General features: G+C 48.2%; 1 protein-coding gene and 1 pseudogene across 2 annotated transcripts; one reads left to right on the top strand and one right to left on the bottom strand.

Moving 5' to 3' along the window:
* Window positions 1-9: 9 nt before the first annotated feature.
* LOC311202177 (olfactory receptor 14A16-like) lies at window positions 10-19,830 on the top strand (annotated as a pseudogene). The gene is made up of 2 exons: window positions 10-334; window positions 19,226-19,830. The product of its transcript is annotated as an olfactory receptor 14A16-like (transcript).
* LOC311202091 (olfactory receptor 14C36-like) lies at window positions 13,350-14,273 on the bottom strand (the record flags this gene model as incomplete). Its single annotated transcript, XM_084276637.1, has 1 exon — window positions 13,350-14,273. The coding sequence occupies one exon, from the start codon at window positions 14,271-14,273 to the stop codon at window positions 13,350-13,352; it is 924 nt and encodes a 307-aa protein (XP_084132763.1).
* Window positions 19,831-19,897: the final 67 nt, after the last annotated feature.

Here is a 19,897-nt window from a genome sequence, read left to right as displayed (position 1 = left end):
TGGCAGCAGATGTCCAACAGCAGCAGCTCCATCAGCCAGTTCCTCCTCCTGCCCTTTGCAGACACACGGGAGCTGCAGCTCCTGCACTTCTGCCTCTTCCTGGGCATCTACCTGGCTGCTCTCCTGGGCAATGGCCTCATCATCATCACCATAGCCTGTGACCACCACCTCCACACACCCATGTACTTCTTTCTCCTCAACCTCTCTATTACTGACCTTGCCTATATCTCTACCACCATTCCCAAATCCATGTCCAATTCCTTGTGGGACACCAGGGCCATTTCCTACACAGGGTGTGTGGCTCAACTCTTTTTCTTCCTATTTTTAATCTCCACAGAGTACTATATTCTCACAGTCATGGCCTATGACTGCTACATTGCCATCTGCCACCCCCTGCACTACGGGACCCTCCTGGGCAGCAGAGCTTGTGTCCACATGGCAGCAGCTGCCTGGGCTGGTGGGTTTCTCAGTGCTGTGCTGCACACATCCTGTACATTTTCACTGCCCCTCTGCAAGGGCAATGTCATTGACCAGTTCTTCTGTGAAATCCCCCAGATCCTCAAGCTCTCCTGCTCAGATGCCTACCTCAGGGAAATTGGGGTCATTGTGGTCAGTGCTTGTTTAGATTTTGGCTGTTTTGTGTTCATTGTGGTGTCCTATGTGCAGATCTTCAGGGCTGTGCTGAGGATCCCCTCAGAGCAGGGACGGCACAAAGCCTTTTCCACCTGCCTCCCTCACCTCGCCGTGGTCTCCCTGTTTCTCAGCACTGTTCTTTTTGCCTACCTGAAGCCCCCCTCCATCTCCTCCCTATTTCTGGACCTTGTAGTGTCATTTCTGTACTCGGTTTTTCCACCAGCAGTGAACCCCCTCATCTACAGCTTGAGGAACCAGGAGCTCAAGGATGCCATGTGGAAACTGAGGACTGGATGTTTCTAAGCAGTGACGAACTGCTCATCTGTTTCTGCTGTCACTGGCCATGTAACTCACGTTAGGATCAGCTGTATTTTGAAGGGTTTGTTTCCTTCTGTTTTCTCTGTGCTGTAATGACATGGTGCATGTTCATCCCATTCCTAATGTAGTACCCCCTGGTCTTTTGTGACGCAGCCACTTTGTGATGTCGAGCTGTGCTCTCTTTGCATCATGTGTGCCTGGAAGGGTGCACAGTTTTTTCTTTACTTTTCTCCTGATATTTCTAAAAAAATTATTAGAACATTTTCATTGGCTGAATCACTTGTCTACTTGTCTGAAATGGCAATGCTTTCCCCCCATGACAGAACCAGAATTTCCTGGAAGTCTACCATAGAATCATAGAACCACTTATGTTGGTAGAGATCTTTAACATAGTCGAGTCCACAACTACAACCTAACCTTGTCTAGTCCACCTCTAGACCATGTCTTCAAGCACAACATCTACACACCTTTTAAATACCTCTAGGGATGGTGAGTCCACCACTTCCCTGGGCAGCCTCTTCCAACACTTGACTACCCTTTCAGTAAAGAAATTTTTCCTTATATCTAACCAAAATCTCCCATGGTGCAATCTGACACCATTTTTTCTTATCCCATCCCTGTCTATTGAGATAAGAAACTGGACCCCAACACCCTACACCCTCCTTGCAGGTAGTTGTAGAGAGCGATAAGGTCTCTGCTCAGCCTCCTTTTCTTAACACTAAAAAGCCCCAGTTCCCTCAGCTGGTCCTCATAGGACTTGTGCTCCAATACTTCTAGAGATTTGTCGCCCTTCTCTGGACACGGCCCAGCATCTCAACGTCCTTCTTGCACTGAGGGGCCCAAAACTGGACACGGTACTCGAGGTGAAGCCTCACCAGAGCTGAGGACAACAGAACTATAACTGCCCTACTCCTGCTAGTCACAATACTCCTGATCCAGGCCAGGATGCTGTTGACATTCTTGGCCACCTGGGCACAGTGCTGGCTCATGTTCATCTGCCTGTCCACTAACATCCCCAGATCCTTTTCCTCCAGGCAGCTCTCCAGCCTCTCTGCCACAGGCCTGTAGCATTGCCTGGGGGGATTGTGACCAAAGTGCACCTGGCCTTGTTGAACTCCTTAAAACTGGCCTCTGCTCATGGATCCAGTCTGTCCAGGTCTCTCTGCAGAGCCTTTCTGCCTTACAGCAGGGTGACCTGCCACCAGCTGGATTCAGCTCCGTTCACAACAACTCTCTGGCCTTCAGCCAGCTTCTAACCCAGCAAAGAGTATACCCATCTAATCCATGAGTGGCTTGTTTCTCCTGCAGGATGCTGTGGCAAACAGTGATAAAGGCTTCACTGAAGTCCATGTAGATCACATCGACAGCCTTCCCCTCCTCCACTAAGTAGGTCACCTTGTCATAGAGGGAGATCAGCTTCCTCAAGCACAATCTGCCTTTCCTAAAGCCATGCTTACACGGCCTCACCCCGAGTGTCCTGCATGTGCTGCATGATGGTACTCAAGATGATTAGTTCCATCCCCTTCCCCAGCACTGAGGTCAGGCTGACAGTCCTGTAGTTCCCTTAATCCTCCTTCTGGTCTTTCTTTCTGTCACATTTGCCAGTTTCCAGTCAGGTGGAACCACCCTGATCAGCCAGGACTGCTGGTAAATAAGGGAAAGTGGCTTGGGGAGCACTTCTGCCAGCTCCCTCAGTGCTCTCACCCTGATCCATCGACCTGTGTGGATCTGAGCTGCTGAGCAGGTGTCCTGCTTTTGTTAGTGGTCACAATCGTGAAGAACCATCTACACAGAGCAGAGAAGCAGGCATTTCTTTATATTCCAGCGCTGGGGAACACGGGGGATGGCTCCACCAAAGACCTGTTCACCCAAAGGTACAAAGCACAACACATTTATTCAATTCTTAGCAAAAATCATTGCCCATCATGCTCACTTCTTAGCTTGACCTTTGCAATGATTGGCTTTTGATTGCTTCACTTTATCTGTATTCTTATTCTATAAAAATCATTGGTTAGCTGTGCTGATTGTTTTAAATACATAGAGGGGAGGGTAATGATTAGCATAGTCATGGTATTTCCTGGAAATCATTATCATACATAATGTCCTCCCCACATGCATAGTTATGTTGAGCGGGGTCCTCTGGTGGCCGTCGATCGTCTTCCTCACTGTGTCCGCGAGTGAACCCCATCCTTGTGCTTGCTCATTTCATCTCCAGCTGATCTTTCGTAGCCATAGCCAGTTTCTTCTGGCATCTGTTGTTTTAGCTCAAGGTCCATAACCAGTACCCACTGTTTTAATGCAGAGTCCATACCGATTTTTCATAGTGCTAAGGGCACACAACATCTTGTTCCTAAAAGTCTGAACATGCTGTATATTCTCATAACTATTATTTTTTCTTACAATCAAAATCATATCTTAGACTGAATCAAAATCAATTGTTTAATTTATAACATTTCCCCCCTTTCAAAGTATTGATGATCATTCTCAATACTTTCACACCTTATTTTTCACACAGTTGAATTATCAAAAGCCAAATTGTCAGATGGTGGTGGATTCTCCATTTGTTCATCATTTGTCTCCATAGTACTTTTATACTTGTTTTGATTCCATGCTGGTTTTTGACCTAATTCACTTTTCAAACAATAATACGCCAAACCAAGCACAAAGAATGTCACAGTTAAAATGAATAAAGTTTCAGTTAATGACTTTACCCCAGAACTCAGATTCAGCCCCAAGCCTTTAAAAATTTTATCTATCCAACTTTCTGACACATCTTTTATTTTATGTGTTTCTCTTTCAATTTTACCTAACAATTCCCGGTCATGTTCTACATCTTCAGCTACATTTGGGATGTGTATACAACAATGATCTATTTTGTCTCTCAAAAATCCACATACTCCATGTTCCTTCAACAACAGCATATCTAGTGCCAGTCTACTCTGTATGGCCATTCCTGATGTGGCTTGTAACTGTACATTTATTTGTCTGAATCCTTACATGTTACATTGGCCAGATGTTCAACCTGTCCAGTCAATCGGTATAACCATGCCCTATTTCTGTATGATGCCATGGGATTTAGAAGAGATTCTAGTGCCCAACCAACTTTTACTCCAGCTTCTGGCTCATTCCAATCATCTTCATCTAACATTGATCTTTTCACTTGTAGCAAGTGTAATTTTTCTTGACCTCCTTTAGAGGGAGATTTTTTCCAAATCGGGCATAATGTGGGTAGTCCCAAAGTAATTTGTTTGAGTTTTCCACCTATTGGTAGATGAGATGTCCAAGTACCATCACTTGTTGCCCAAATTAAATATGCAGGACTTGGAATCAAGCTCCAGCAGCTAACTTTCCAATAGGTTGTTACATTTAAAGTGCTTTTCAGTCCTCGACATAAACAGCCACATTTTAAAGCTGCTGCCAATGGGGGGTTCAGGTTGGATTGCTTGAATTACTGCACTACAATTATATCTCTGCTCGCATTGCCACCAGGGGACTATTTTCTCCTTTGCTCATGTACTGGCACTTTTATCTGTTACTGTGGGATCTACTGTAAATTCCAACCCATCCCACCTAAAACACGATGGGATCTTTGCCATATATTGAAACCTTAGAAGTATGCTCATGGACCAAATTTTGGTGCATTCTCCTTCGTTTTTGGAAGTTCGTTCAGTCTGCCCACATTCCCATTCCACAGTTATTTGGGATACGTTTTGTTTTACAGGCTCATCATATCTGCACCACCCAACATTTTTAACTCTGCCTATGTGGGGGAATTGATAATTCAACAGTTTTTCGTAGTCGGCTCTGCTCCCTGGGGATTTCCATTGTTTTCTAATGTACTCTCTTCTTTCTTGCCACCCTGGTATTGGCTCCTGTTCTCAATGGGCAGTTTCATTTCTTCTTTCTACAGTAGTGTCGTGGTTTCACCCCGGCTGAGAGCCAAGATCCACGCAGCTGCCTGCTCCTTAAAGGAAAAAAAGCAGGGAAAAGGGAAGGGGGGGGGGGGGGGGGGGAGGGAAAGGAAGGGAAGGGAAAAAGAAGAGGAAGGGGCAAATAACCCCAAAACCAAGAAATTAAGAGGCCCGTGGGTTGGGATAAGGACAGTTTACTAAGATAACAGAAAGATACAATATAACAATGCTGACAGGACTTTAGAGCAAAAATCTATGAAGCTGTTGATACCCAATGCAGTTTCTCACCAAACCCACAGCTCAGGCCGTGCCACCCAGAGTCGTCCCAGAACCCGACCGTTCCCCAAGAACAGCGCGTCCCGGAGCCGCCTTAGGCCTTCCTCCCATCAGCCCCCCAATATCCTGGGCAGGACGTAATTGGCATGGAATACTCTCTTTGGGCAGTTGGGTCACCTGTCCTGGCTTCGCCCCTACTTTCTCATGAAGAGCTGAGAAAGTCCTTGACTGTCTGACAGCAACTAGAAACATCAGGGTGTTATCAGCACTACTCCCATTTTTACTCTCAAACACAGCATTCCATCCGCTGCTACAAATGAAATTAACTCCATCCTGGCCAAAACCAGGACATTATCCACCCTTTATTCCATACCATTTACGTCATGACCAGATCCAACCATTTATTTTGGGTACAACCTTGTTTCAGGCACAAATATATATATGTACCCATGTATACGCACACATGCATACAGGTATTATTCCCTTAGTCCATGGACCTTTCCTCTGAGTTTGTTGAGTGAATGAACATTTAGTCCATGATGATCTTCAGGCTTCATTCGTCGTAACAGTCTCTCATGGTGTCAGTATGCACCGTTGGATCGTTGCATGCTGCATCTCGGGCTCTCGACCGATACACCTGACATGGTCCATGTTCACAGTCTGTGAATCAAAGATGTTCATTTTCAAAGGGAAGGAGGAAAAAGTTCTTGGAACACCAGGTCTTGGTCCCGTCATCGCGGCACTCTTCCTTCATTGACTTGTATGACTCCGGCTGTAACTCCATTGGTACAACATGCAACAACATACAGCAATAGTAGCAATAATGAATGTACAGTAATGGGTTATTTAGTAATTACTGTAATACAATTTCTACCTTTTTAATTATATTGGCTATTCTCACCTAAAATCAAATCCCTTTGAGGTACACATCGAACTTCTCCATCCTTCTGCATTACCCACCAAGTACAACCAGGTCCTTGAGCAAAAACAATACCAGACATTGGTTTACCTTTGCCTGAAGCAGGGATGACCCAAACCATCTTCCCTAATATACTCTTCATATGCACCACTGGAACTCTGTCTCCTTCTACAGTGCGTGGAAATTTTGACTGGGCAGGACTCAATTCTTCTGGGGTGCCGTGTCACCATAGGACTTGCCTTTCCAGGCCCAGGATTGTATTCCGGGCAGTGGCATGGGGTATGGGATATGTTTCTAGCCAGCCAGTGGTTGCCTCCACCATCGTAAGCACGTAACGCTTGCCATGGCGGGTGTGTGGGAGGGTGATGTAATCAATCTGCCAAGCCTCCCCATATTTATATTTCATCCACCGTCCTCCATACCAAAGGGGCTTCAACCGCTTCGCTTGCTTGATTGCGGCACACGTCTCACATTCATGGATAACTTGTGCAATAGCATCCATGGTCAAGTCCACCCCTCGATCTCGAGCCCATCTATATGTTGCATCTCTCCCTTGATGACCTGAGGAATCATGAGCCCATCGAGCTAGGAATAATTCACCTTTACGTTGCCAGTCTAGATCTACCTGAGCCACTTCAATCCTAGCAGCCTTATCTACCTGATGGTTGTCTTGATGTTCCTCCACGGCCCGACTCTTAGGCACATGGGCATCAACATGACGTACCTTTACAACGAGCTTCTCTAACCGGGCAGCAATATCTTGCCATAAGTCAGCAGCCCATATGGGTTTGCCTCTACGCTGCCTGTTGTTCTTTTTCCACTGCTGCAACCAACCCCACAGGGCATTGGCTACCATCCATGAATCAGTATAAAGGTAGAGCATTGGCCACTTTTCTCTCTCAGTAATGTCCAGGGCTAACTGAATGGCCTTCACCTCAGTGAACTGGCTTGATTCACCTTTTCCTTCAGTGGCTTCTGCTACTCGTCTTGTAGGACTCCATACAGCAGCTTTCCATCTTCGATGCTTTCCCATAATGCGACAGGGCCCATCAGTGAACAGGGCATATGGCTTCTTATTCTCTGGCAGTTTGTTCTAAGGTGGGGCTTCTTCAGCATGTGTTACCTCCTCATCCTCCAGTGACATCCCAAAATGTTTGCCTTCTGGACAGTCTGTGATCACTTCCATGATTCTTGGGTGATTGGGGTTTCCTATGCAAGCCCGCTGTGTAATCAGTGCAACCCACTTGGCTCCACGTAGCATCAGTGGCATGGTGTGTAAAAGGGACCTTCCCTTTGAACATCCAGCCCATCACCGGCAGTTGGGGTGCCAGGAGGAGCTGGGCTTCAGTTCCAAACACTTCTGAAGCGGCTCACACCCCTTCATATGCTGCCAGTATTTCCTTTTCTGTTGGAGTGTAAGTGGCCTCAGATCCTTTGTAGCTCTGACTCCAAAACCCCAGTGGTCGACCTCGAGTCTGCCCTGGTGCTTTCTGCATCACCCCAGTCCAGTACTGACAGTGAATTGGTGTGCCCTGATGGTGCATTTTGTACAACCTTATGCCCTATGGCTGGTGTACATTGGACTTCATCAGGATCAGCGGGTAACTGTGAGCTCTCCAGATGATAATAAATCAGCTCCTGTACAGTTAGTTCTCTCAGGTGCTGGACAGCTGCCTTTGTGGTGTTACACTTGGGTGTCTGACATAATATATTCCTTTATGGGATCCCTTTTCTTCACACTTGACAGTAGTCGCCTCCAGAGGCTGAGGATTTCCGGCTTTTTCCCAATTGCCTTGTCAATGCCTCCTTCCCTAGCTAGGGATCCCAAGTGCTTGGCCTCCCTGCCATCTAATTCCAGACTACTGGCCCCGTGATCCCAGCATCGGAGCAGCCAAGTGATGATGTGCTCACTTGGGTGGCGGCTGAAATCTTTCCGAACCTCAGGCAGCTCACTCAGGGTCAGGGATCGTGTGACAACCTCTGGTTCTGCCTCATCCTGACATGCTCGAGATGGCCCCAGTTCATCATCATCAATCATCATCATCATCATCATCATCATCATCATCATCATCATCATCATCTGTCACTACGCGAACTGATTTCTTTGTGTGTTTCCTCTTTTGTATGGGAGCAACAGACACTGGTGTGGGTTAGTTTTTTGAATCATCAGCAATGTCTGTTGTGGGAGTTGCAGCAGCTACAGTATCTGCCAGTCTGTTTTCCTTCCCTTCCCCCTGACAGTGCTGCCTGCTGTCAAGCAGTGTTCAGTGGCCAGGGCCCAGCACGGGGCAGTAAGTGAGCGTCTTTGGAAAAACTACAGCAATTTTTTTCAGATATGCAGTCATTTTATCAGGGTCCTGTAGCTTTTCAGGAGTGAAGTTCCAAACCATTGGGTGTGAGAAAGTGCCTAGGTACTTGCCCATACTCAGCCACATGCCCTGCCATTCCTGAAGATCCAGCCTCAGGGAAAATTCCTGAGTGGTAATCTTAAACCTTTGCTTAATGCATAACAAAACTTGGACCATCTGCAACAAACCTAGTGATAGCACAATGCTATTTTGAGTATCCCAGAGATATTGAAAAATTTCAAAAACTGTTATAAGATCTGTTGTATTCAGCCCAAAGGAAAAGAAAGCAGTGTAGTTATTCCCCTCTGTGCCCCCTGCATACTGGCTGCTGTTAGTAATCCCTCCCTGTCCGAGGAATGGACAGGACAGCAAAACCCCATACAAATACCAGCTTAAGCTCATGGTCATTGATGTTACCATATCATAGACTGATATCATAAACTGCACTAAAGTGAAGTACAAGAGCCCCAGCCCCGAGATGGCTAAGAACCCTGCCAGGAGTGCATGCAGCAAACAGTGGTTTGAGTACCACAACCATGACCACAGTCATGTGAATAAATACCAAAGCATAATGACCAGAGACTGCTTAAATAACAGTGCTTATCACAGCTTTATCATAAATGTATTTGGGTCAGATCTACCGTTATCCCAGCTCTTTGTGCCCCACGTTGGGCACCCAACAGGACTGTTGTGGTTTTGCCCCAGCTGAGAGCTCAGCACCACAAAATCACTTGTTCTTTTAAAGGAAGAGGGGGGAAGGGGGTGAAGGGAAGGGAAAGGGAAAAAATCCCCAAAACCAAGAAACCAAAACCCCACAGGTTGGGATAAGGAGAGTTAACTAGAATAGCAGAAAGATAAAGTATAACAATGCTAACAGGACTTCAGAGCACAAAATATATGAACCTGGTGATACACAATGCAGTTTCTCACCAAACTACACAACTCAGGCTGTGCAGCCCAGAGCTGTCCCAGAACCAGACCGTCCCCCAAAACCGTGCGTCCTGGAGCCGCCCACTCCTCCTCCCCCCAGTCCCTCTTTATACTGAGCATGACGTAATTGGCATGGAATACTCTCTTTGGCCAGTTTGGGTTACCTGTCCTGGCTGTGTCCCCTGCCTTCTTATTAGTAGGGAAATATGAACAACTGGAAAAGTCCTTGATTGCTTGGCAACACCTAGAAACATCAGGGTGCTCTCAGCACTGCTTTCACCCTAACTCCCAAACATGGCATTCCATCTGCTGCTAGAAAAGAAGTTAACTCCATCCTAGATGAAACCAGGACAGTCTGTTGGGGAGGGATGTGCTTGGCCAACTAGGAGCAAGGCTGGTTACTAAGCAAAAGGATTTTTGATGGCAGCCATTGAAAGTGGGAAACCCCCTTTAAAACTAACCTGGAAAACAGAAACCGTCATTTGGGTCGATCAGTGGCCGCTTACTCAAGAAAAGCTTGCCCACCCACAGGATTTAATACAGGAGCAACTGACTAAGTGACATATCCAGCCTTCCAGAAGTCCGTGGAACTTGCCTATTTTTGCCATTCCCAAAAAGGACGGTAGATGGCGCGTGTTGCATGATTTAAGAAAAGTCAATGAAGTAATAGAAGATAGGGGAGCTTTGCAACCCGGTCTGCCATCTTCAAACATGATACCTAAAAATTGGGACGTTTTAATAATTGATTTAAAAGATTGTTTTTTCACTATTCCTTTACACCCTGATGATTATGAAAAAATTGTTTTTTCAGTCCCTACTATAAAAAAAAATGAACCCATGGAAAGGTATCATTGGGTAGTGCTCCCCCAAGGCATGAAAAAGTCACCAGCTATGTGCCAGACTTATGCAGCTTGGGCACTTGCTCCAGTATGAAAAGTGCATCTTGATCTAATCTTTTATCATGACATGGATGATATACTGATTGTGGGAAAAAACTTGAACTTTGAAAGTTTGATTCATGAGTTAACAGTGCATTTGAAAAGCAAGGGGTTACAGATTGCTCCAGAGAAAATTCAAAAGAAGTCAGTGTGTAAATATCTGGGGTGGCAGCTTGATAAAAGTACTGTAACACCCCAAAAGATTGAGATCTGAGCTGAGATCAGCACGTTCAATGATGTTCAAAAGCTGCTCGAAGGTATTAACTGGGTTAGACTATTGTGTGGCATTACAAATAGGGAATTGAAATCTTTAGTGGCATTGCTAAAGGGAGGAGATGGTGCAGGAGCACCCAGAATCCTGTCAGAAGAAGCTAAAAAGGCCCTGGAAATTATTAGTAACAAAATCAAAACTACATATACCCATTGATGGAATTCTGACTGGGACAGAGGAGTCACAGTCCTTAATCAAACAGAGCATGTGCTTGCTATTATAATGCAGTGGACTAATGACAAAGACCCCTTAAGGTTGTTAGAATGGGCGTTCTTGCCAATGCAGCCAAAACCAGAACCTGCATTTCAGAGTATTTAACTTGGGCCTTGGGGAACAGCACTGCCCTGCAAATAGCTTTATTAGACTATGCAGGGAAAGTGAAAGTGCATTACCCACCACATAGAATCTTTACAGTAGTACATAACTGCCAAATAGAAGAAAAGCCCTTGTTGTCTGGGCGTCCTGTTCGGGGTATTACAGTATTTACTGATGGGGGAGGTAGAACTCAGAAGGCTGCAATGACATGGCAAGAGAATGGGAAATGGTGGATTTTATATTAAAAGGAGCCCAAGCCTCAGCTCAGCAGTTGGAGTTGCAGGCAGTTGTAAAAGTGTTTGACAAGTGGAAAGCCGAACCGGTTCATCTAGTCTGTGATTTACTGTGGGAATAGTGACCCGAATGGAACGGGCACTATTGAAAGGGGTTTCAGACCAGAGATTGTACAGGTTGGTGAAGGAATTCTGGCTCCTCCCGTCTAACCAACAGCATCAGTACTTTATTACCCACATTCACAGCCACACGGGACTAACTCAGGGTCTGGCAGAAGGCAATCAGAGAGCAGACAGGCTGGGAGCACCAGCGTGGGCTGCTCCCTCAGCAGAGCGCTGTGCACAGGCTCGGAGATCACATGAATCCTTTCATCAATCTGCCAAGGTGCTTCAACCACACCACCACCTGTTGGTTGCTGAGGCTAAAGGGCTTGTACAGTCGTGCCTGGCCTGTCAGCAGTTCACCAGTGGCCTTGCCCCTGGCATCAGTCCTTGTGGCACAGGCCCATTAGAAGTCTGGTAAATGGACGTTACACACCTCCCAGAATATGGTGGGCAAAAGTATGTCCATGTTTGTCTAGATCCCTTTTCTCTGGCAGTGTGGGGCTACTGCACAAAGGGGGATCTAGTAAACATGTCCAATGCCATGTGCGCTCTGCCATAGCAGCACTTGGGGTACCCCGTGAAATCAAAGCCAACAACTGCCCAGGATATAGAGCACAGGCAACACAAACCTTCTTCCAGTTATGGGATATTACCCATGTCACAGGGACACCACATTCACCCACAGGCCAGGCCATGGTGAAATGTATGAATCAAACTCTCAAGTGTTTGCTTCACAAACAAAAGGGGGGAGAGAAGGACATGTCTCCAGCTGATTCGTTAAACAAAGCTCGGCATGTTTTGGACGATTTAAGTCTGCCAGAGGACAGTTTGGTATCTCCACTTGCAGTAGGTTTAAAAGGAGGTTTGGAAGGGATCAAAGAAAGTCAGTGTCAGGTGTGAGGAAGACATAAAGCTACAGGTACTAACTTGGGGAAGGAGATCTGCCTGTGTCATTACAGATACAGGAATCAAGTGGGTACCAGCCAAGTGGATAAAGCCGAGGATCCAGAAGAAAGCAAGCCTGCCTGAACTAGGAGATCCTGATCCCAGTAACTGAAGTCAAGTGTTCCAAGTGCAGCCACAGTGAAAGGGCCTGTTTGATCTTTGTCTCTTTGGCTATGGCTGATGTCCCTGACACAAAAGTCTCAGGGGAGGCACATTGTCCTCACGGCCATGGAGCATCCCTGCCTCATTGCACTGACCCCAGGGGAGGCCACAGGTGTCCTACCCTGACCTTCCCTAGGTGTCACAGACCCAAAGAAGATGACACAGATGAGGGCCAGGGGCTGGGGGTCAGCGCTTGGCATTTCTACATCATCAGACTAAGCCAGGGTGTCGTCAGCATCAGAGCTGCCCGTGCTTTGTCTGTGTTTGTCCTCATGGCCTCCAGTTCTCTGCTCTAATGAGCCCATGGTGAGGCTTTGTCAGGAATGGCTCCCAGTAGGGCTCATAAATGCACCAAGGTGCTTTGGCATTAGTGCTGACTTAAATTCTTGAGAGGTTTCTTCATTCTACTCTTGGTGTCTGAGGTCTTGGACTCAGTAGAAAGCACACCATGGGGCTCACTAACAGCAGAATGCCCTTACAAGCATGGCTCTTCAAGTCATTTTCATGAAAAAACCCAAGACATCTACAACTACTTGGATTTATTTAGGTACTTAGCGATGAAGATTTCAAAGGAATTTCACAATACCCAGCCATGGGTATTTCCTGTCATGGCTCAGTTGATAGAAGAAGTAACACCAGCATTCTGCAACAGATATTGGTATCCTAAAGAGATCTGGACATGAAACAGACAGACTAGAAGTAATGTAGGCACAGTGAAAGTAAGTATTTATTCTGATACCATCGGTACACTTCCTGAAAATTCCCAGTGAGTCAAGTGATTCAGCTGATGAAGACTGTAAATTGTAAGTAAATGCAAGGAAAAAAAAAGAAAAAAAGAAAAATTTTGGACCTTTGCAGGCAGATATGATGTAAAGAGAGCACAGCTCATCGTTAAACACTGTCTGGGTCACAGAAGACCAAGAGATGCTACACTAAGAATGACATGAACGTACATCCCATTAAATACCCAGTCTGTAACTAGAAACAGGACCTAACATGAGTCACATGGCTAACGCTATGCGGAAGATAAGAAGTTTATTGCTGATTAGAAACATCCAGTCCTCAGTTTCCACATGGCATCCTTAAGGTCCTGGTTCCTCATGCTGTAGATGAGGGGGTTCACTGCTGGTGGAAAAACTGAGTAAAGAAATGACAATACCAGGTCCACAAATAGGGAGGAGATGTTGGGGGGCTTCAGGTAGGCAAAGAAGGAAGTGCTGACAAACAAGGAGACCACAGCCAGGTGAGGGAGGCAGGTGGAAAATGCTTTGTGCCGTCCCCGCTGTGAGGGGATCCTCAGCACAGCCCTGAAGATCTGCACATAGGACACCACAATGAACACAAAACACCCGAAATCTAAACAGATATCGACAACAATGACTCCAATCTCCCTGATGTAGGCATCTGAGCAGGAGAGCTTGAGGATCTGGGGGATTTCACAGAAGAACTGGTCAAGGGCATTGCCATGGCAGAGGGGAAGGGAAAATGTAATGTCTGTGTGTAGCACAGCATGGAGAAACCCACTGCCCCAGGCAGCTGCTGCCATGTGGACACAAGCTCTGCTGCCCAGGAGGGTCCCGTAGTGCAGGGGGTGGCAGATGGCAATGTAGCGGTCATAGGCCATGACAGTGAGAAGACAGAGCTCTGTGACGATGAAAAATATAAAGAAAAATATTTGAGCCCCACATCCTTTGTAGGAAATGGCCCTGGTGCCCCAAAGGAAATTGGTCAAAGATTTTGGGATTGTGGTGGAGATGCAGCCAAGGTCAGTAACAGCGAGGTTGAGGAGGAAGAAGTACATGGGTGTGTGGAGGTGGTGGTCACAGGCTATGGTGATGATGATGAGGCCATTGCCCAGGAGAGCAGCCAGGTAGATGCCCAGGAAGAGACAGAAGTGCAGGAGCTGCAGCTCCCATGTGTCTGCAAAGGGCAGGAGGAGGAACTGGCTGATGGAGCTGCTGTTGGGCATCTGCTGCTGTCAAGTGTGGAGTCCTGTCAGAGGATGAAAAGGCAGTGAGAATTTAGGGAATGTGACTTTAAGGAAAAACTGTTCCAATTCTTAGGGAATACACTGAGATTGACTCTGTATTCAGGAAGAGTTTTGGCAGGTCCCTTTTAGAGATGTCTGCTCTGTGCTCACTGCTAAGAGAGGTGGGCTCTCCCTGGGTTTGCTGCTGCAGTGCCAGTGAAACCTTCCCCTGAGTGCAGAGTGGGGAGAGCTGCTCTGTCCATCAGCCCTGCTCTCAGCATCCCTGTGCTGGATGCTCTCTGATAACACCCTGCTGTTCCCTGTAGAAGAAAATGGACCCCTCAGAGAGCTGAGGAATCCAGTCTCGCAGGGCAGAGCTCCAAAGCCCTCCTGCGGTCTCATCCTACCCAAGGAGGATGTTACATCCCCAATTCCATCTAGGGACACACAGGGCTAATTACACCAGCCCACATACAGGCCATGAGTGGCATTGTCTTCTGCATGGGGCTCCTCTCTGGGGCACAAGAGTCCTTGTGAGAGCGGTGCCATTGTGGGAGGCAGCTGCAGCCCAGCTGGAGCCCCTGTGAAGTCCTCAGTCCTACAGATGGGGGTTCTGAAGTGAGGGTCAGCTCAGTGCCAACCCCACCAATGGAATTGCCCAGAGCCCCAGGAAACAGTGGGAGAAAGGCAACAAGAACAGGAGGGGAAACAGCAAGAAACATTCCCCAAAAGGCTAGAAGGACAGGCACTCGGAGGTTTCTTCTCTCTGGGACAAGGACCCTGCACCATATTTCCATGCGTCAGACTTTACATCCACCACTTCTTTCCACAGTGGAAACGCAGCCATGCCCAGGAGAAGACAGCTGTCCTGCCCTATCCCTCTGATGGGGCAGAAGGGCATCCCTTCCAGGCAGCACCTTCTGGTCCTATGGAGAACCTGTCCTCCTGACAGACCCCACACACTGTCCCGTGTCCCAGCTTTAGGAGATCCCTCCAGGAACAGAATCTGCATTGCCCTGCACCCACAGACATACCAGGCAGAGGCTGTGCAGATTTCTCTTCCAGTGAGCTCTCAGCATCCATCAGCTCTCTCAGCCTCACAGGTCTCACCTCGGTGCCTACAGGCAGTGTCCCCAGCCCTGTGTGCTGGGCAGAGGAGCTGCTCCTGGGCAGAGCTGTCTCTCTGCAGTGCTGCCGGGTTGCCATGAGCTCCCTTCATCCCAGGAGCCTGGCCCAGGTCATCAAGAGAAGACCAGTTTTTCTAGACTCCCTCCTGGTGTCTCAGGCTTCATAGGGATTGTTCCATGATCTCATCTCTGACATTCTCAGGATATCCCTGCCCAGGGGCTGGGGGTCAGCACTGGCATTGCTGCTTCGTTAGACCAAGCCAGGGTGTCCTCAGCATCAGAGCTGCCTGCACTGTGCCTGTGTTTGTCCTCATGGCCTCCAGTTGTCTGCTCTAACGAGCCTTTGGGGAGACTTTGTCAGTAATGGCTCCCAGTGGGGCCTGTTAGTGCTTCAAGGTACTTTGGGCATTACTCCTGCCTTGAACTTCTTGAGAGTTTTCTTCACTCTCATCTTGGTATCTGAAGTCTGGGGATTCAGAACAAAAGACACCATGGGGCTCATTAACATCCAGAAAGCCCTTACAAGCATGGCTCTTCAACTCAGTTTCATTAAAGAGCTCAAAACTCCTCCTACTACTTGGATTATAGTTGGGTCCTTAGTAATACAGGTTTCAAAGGAATTTCCCATGGAGGACGTTTCTCCAGTCACAGGTATTTTCTGTCATGGCTCAGTTGATAGAAGAAGTGACAGCAGCATTCTGTGATGGATATGGGTCTGCTAAGGAGATCTGGACAGGCAGGAAAAGCAGTCCCTTGAGATCCAACCCAGCATGGAGAACCTTGCTCTTCCTCAAGACCAGCAGTTCCCTCACTGGCCTCCTGGGACTCCCAACACTTTTCCCGGCATCATCTGTGCTCACAGGCACAGACAGATTTCTCTGACAACAAACAGCAGTTCAACATGACACAGTTGAATAACCATGAAATCTCTCTCCTCAGCTGCTGCTACGGCCAAGCAGCGTGTGAAGGGGGGCAGCTTTCAGAGGAGATTCTCTCCCAGAACAGTTTTATTCAGATACATAGAAAGGTCAGTTATTGTTGCAGTATGGTGTAGCTGGGTTCTGGGAGAGGATGGGGGCTGCAGAGATGGCTCCTGCAAGAAGCAGCTAGAAGTTCTCTGCAGGCCCTGCAGAGCAAACATTGATTGATTCAAGGGCAGAGTCCCTGCTGACCAAGGCCAAGCCCATCAGTGATGGTCACAGCACCTCTGGGAATCACATATAGGAAAACATAAACAAAGCAGCTGCCTTTTTCCACCAGAGAAGGGAGTGAGAAGATGTAATGAGCTGTGCAGACACCAAGGCCGGGAAGAGGGGGGAGGATGTGCCCAATGTGCCAGAGTGAAAGATGCCCCTGCAGCCTGGGGAGAAACCCATGGTGGAGCGGGTGTCCCACCGCAGCCCATGGAAAAAGCCCAGACCCCACCTGCAGCCCGTGGAGAGGCCCCACGCTGGATGGAGCAGGTGGAGACAGACAGGAGATGCTGTGACCCACGTTGGAGCCAGCCCCTGCCAGCACTTGGTTTCGGTTGGGATGGAGTTAATTTCTTTTCTTACAGTGGATAGAATGCTGTGTTTAGGAATTAGGATGAGAGCAGTGCTGAGAGCACCCTGATGTTTCCAGTTGTTGCCAAGTAATCAAGGACTTTTGCAGTTGTTCACATTTCCCTACTAATGAGAAACGAGGGGACGCAGCCAGGACAGGTGACCCAAACTGGCCAAAGGGGGTATTCCATGCCAATCACATCACACAGGTACAAACTGCTTCCATGATGGTGCACATGTGACAATACAACAGAGAATCCCTGGTCCCCATTCAGAAACTGATTCATCAACGGGAGAGTCAGGCAGTGACACAAGGAGGGTCTGTCTGTTTCTCCTGTGTGGTGCCCAGCCACTGTTTGGGGCTGAACTACTACTACTACAAAACTACACCATGTTTTGAGTTTATCCAAGTTCCACTAGTTGTTATCCATTGCTCCAAATAGACAGCACAGTCTAGGCGCACCTAGACTCCTCTCTGAGGGAGCTCCTGACAAGCAGGCAGTGCTGAAGAGACACAGCTCTGCCAAGAGCAGCTCCTCTGCCAAGCACAGCGGGGCTGAGGGCACTGCCTGCAGGCTCCAAGGCAGACAGAGAGGGGATAAAGGCAATCTGGATGGGAGGATGCCCAGAGCTCATAGAGAAATCTTCACGGCTGTGCACATGTTATGTCTCTGGCTAGTAGGGCAATAAACAAGAGTCTCCTGAAGGGATGTCCCAGAGCTGGCACATACAGCAGTTGGTGTAGAGGAGAAGGACATGCTCTGGATGAAGGAATTTCTGCTTCGCTATTAGAGGGACCAAGGCCATGACCTTTTCCTTCTCCTGGGAAAGGCTGCAGGAGTGTGAAGCTGGGTGTATCCCCAGGGGGGTCAGGGCTGTCCTCATCAGGTTTCCTGTGCCACTGGGGGCTGTGTGGTGGGGAAAGGACTCTGATGCCTGCAGGGTAAGCTTCCTGGAGAACCTTCTATAGCACTGGGGGAGAGGCTGTGGGTGGATGGACTGATCTTCAGAAGAACAGAGTCTTTGCTGTTCAGGGGGCACTGCGTGGGTGAGAACTGTTCACACCTCCAGATCACCCAAGGACATTTTTGAGGAGGTGCTTCAAGGGGAAGGTCAAGGCAGGATAAAGACAAGGAGATTTCCTGCCTCTGACTTTTCCATTTCCTACTCTTGAACAATGGGAGGGGAGATATGTAAAAGGAGTTCTCCAGTATGAACACGTCTGTGAGACTCTTGAACCATCACTTTGAGTGATCACTGACTCTACCAAGAGCCTCCTAAAGCGCCTTCAGCCACTCCTCTTCCCATGGACAGAACCCACATCGCCATTACAGGATTCATCAGGGTTGTTCTGACTGGATCTTTTCCACATGCCAACAAGAACTTGTGCACTGCCAGTGCCCTGAAACCTGACGTGTTTGTGTAGGGCCAAGGTGAGTCCACAGAGCTTGTGATGGGGTCTGTGAGAGATGACAGGGAAAAGCCACCTGACAGGGAAACATCTGCCAGGAGGAAAATCTCCAGGCAGCAGGGATAATGTGAGGGAATGAGAGGAAACCAAACCCAGAAATGTTGTGGGTGGGAGAATGCAGAAAACCCTGTATCATTGCCTCCACTGCAGACCCCTTTCTGTGAGAAAGCCCCATTCCTCCAAGCAAAGCCTCTGCCCTCAGGGCAGTGGGTTCCAAGACATGAACCATCTCCTCTGCAGCCAAGGCCCCAAACCAAGGGCTGACTCCTTGCCATCTTGAGGGCAGAGACCCTGCTCCCCATGGCACACTCAGCCAGCATCAATCAGGACTCCAGCTGTAGAGGTGAGGAAAATGCTGGGAAAATAAAAGCAGGTGTGTGTAGCAGGGGGAGTATTTGTAGGACATGGCTTTGAGTTTGCTCAGAGAAGTCTCCCCTAACTTACTGTGTTTTGCTCCTTGAGCAGTACCCCATGCCTAGAAATAGGAAATGGTGAATGACAGCTCTATCACCCAGCTACACCTCGTGGTATTCACAAACACACGGGAGCTGCAGCTCCTGCACTTCTGGCTCTTCCTGGGCATCTACCTGGCTGCTCTCCTGGGCAATGGCCTCATCATCATCACCATAGCCTGTGACCACCACCTCCACACCCCCATGTACTTCTTCCTCCTCAACCTCTCCTTCCTTGACCTGTCCTCCATCTCCACCACCCTCCCCAAATCGATGATTAATTCGCTGTGGGAAGCCATGGCCATCTCCTACACAGGACGTGCTGCACAGGCCTTTCTCTTTGTCTTTTTTGCTTCAGCTGAGTTTTATCTACTCACTGTCATGGCCTATGACCGCTATGTTGCCATCTGCCACCCCCTGCACTACGGGACCCTCCTGGGCAGCAGAGCTTGTGTCCACATGGCAGCAGCTGCCTGGGGCAGTGGGTTTCTCCATGCTGTGCTGCACACAGCCAATACATTTTCAATACCTCTCTGCCATGGCAATGCTGTGCACCAGTTCTTCTGTGAACTTCCCTAGATCCTCAAGCTCTCCTGCTCAGACTCCTACCCCAGGGAAGTTGGGCCTAATGTACTTAGTGCCTGTTTGTTCTTTGTCTGGTTTATGGTAATTTTGATGTCCTATGTGCAGATCTTCAGGGCTGTGCTGAGGATCCCCTCGCAGCAGGGACGGCACAAACCCTTTTCCACCTGCCTCCCTCACCTGGCCGTTGTCTCCCTGTTTGTCAGCACTGCCTTCTTTGCCTACCTGAAGCCCCCCTCCATGTCCTCCCCACCTCTCAACCTGGTAGTGACTGTGCTGTACTCGGTGGTGCCTCCAGCAGTGAACACCCTCATCTACAGCATGAGGAACCAGGAGATCAAAGACACACTGAGGGAACTGAAGAAATGGTGGAGCTGTTGATTTCAGTGTCAGGAATTTAAAAACTCTCCCATCTTCCAGTAGTCTGTCTCAACGGCTCTTTAACCAT

The sequence above is a fragment of the Gallinula chloropus genome, assembly GCF_964237585.1.
Source record: "Gallinula chloropus genome assembly, chromosome: 29".
In the NCBI taxonomy this organism is placed as follows: domain Eukaryota; kingdom Metazoa; phylum Chordata; class Aves; order Gruiformes; family Rallidae; genus Gallinula; species Gallinula chloropus.
The sequence above is the reverse complement of the archived record's forward strand: the minus strand, read 5'-3'. Positions and strand labels throughout refer to the sequence as shown.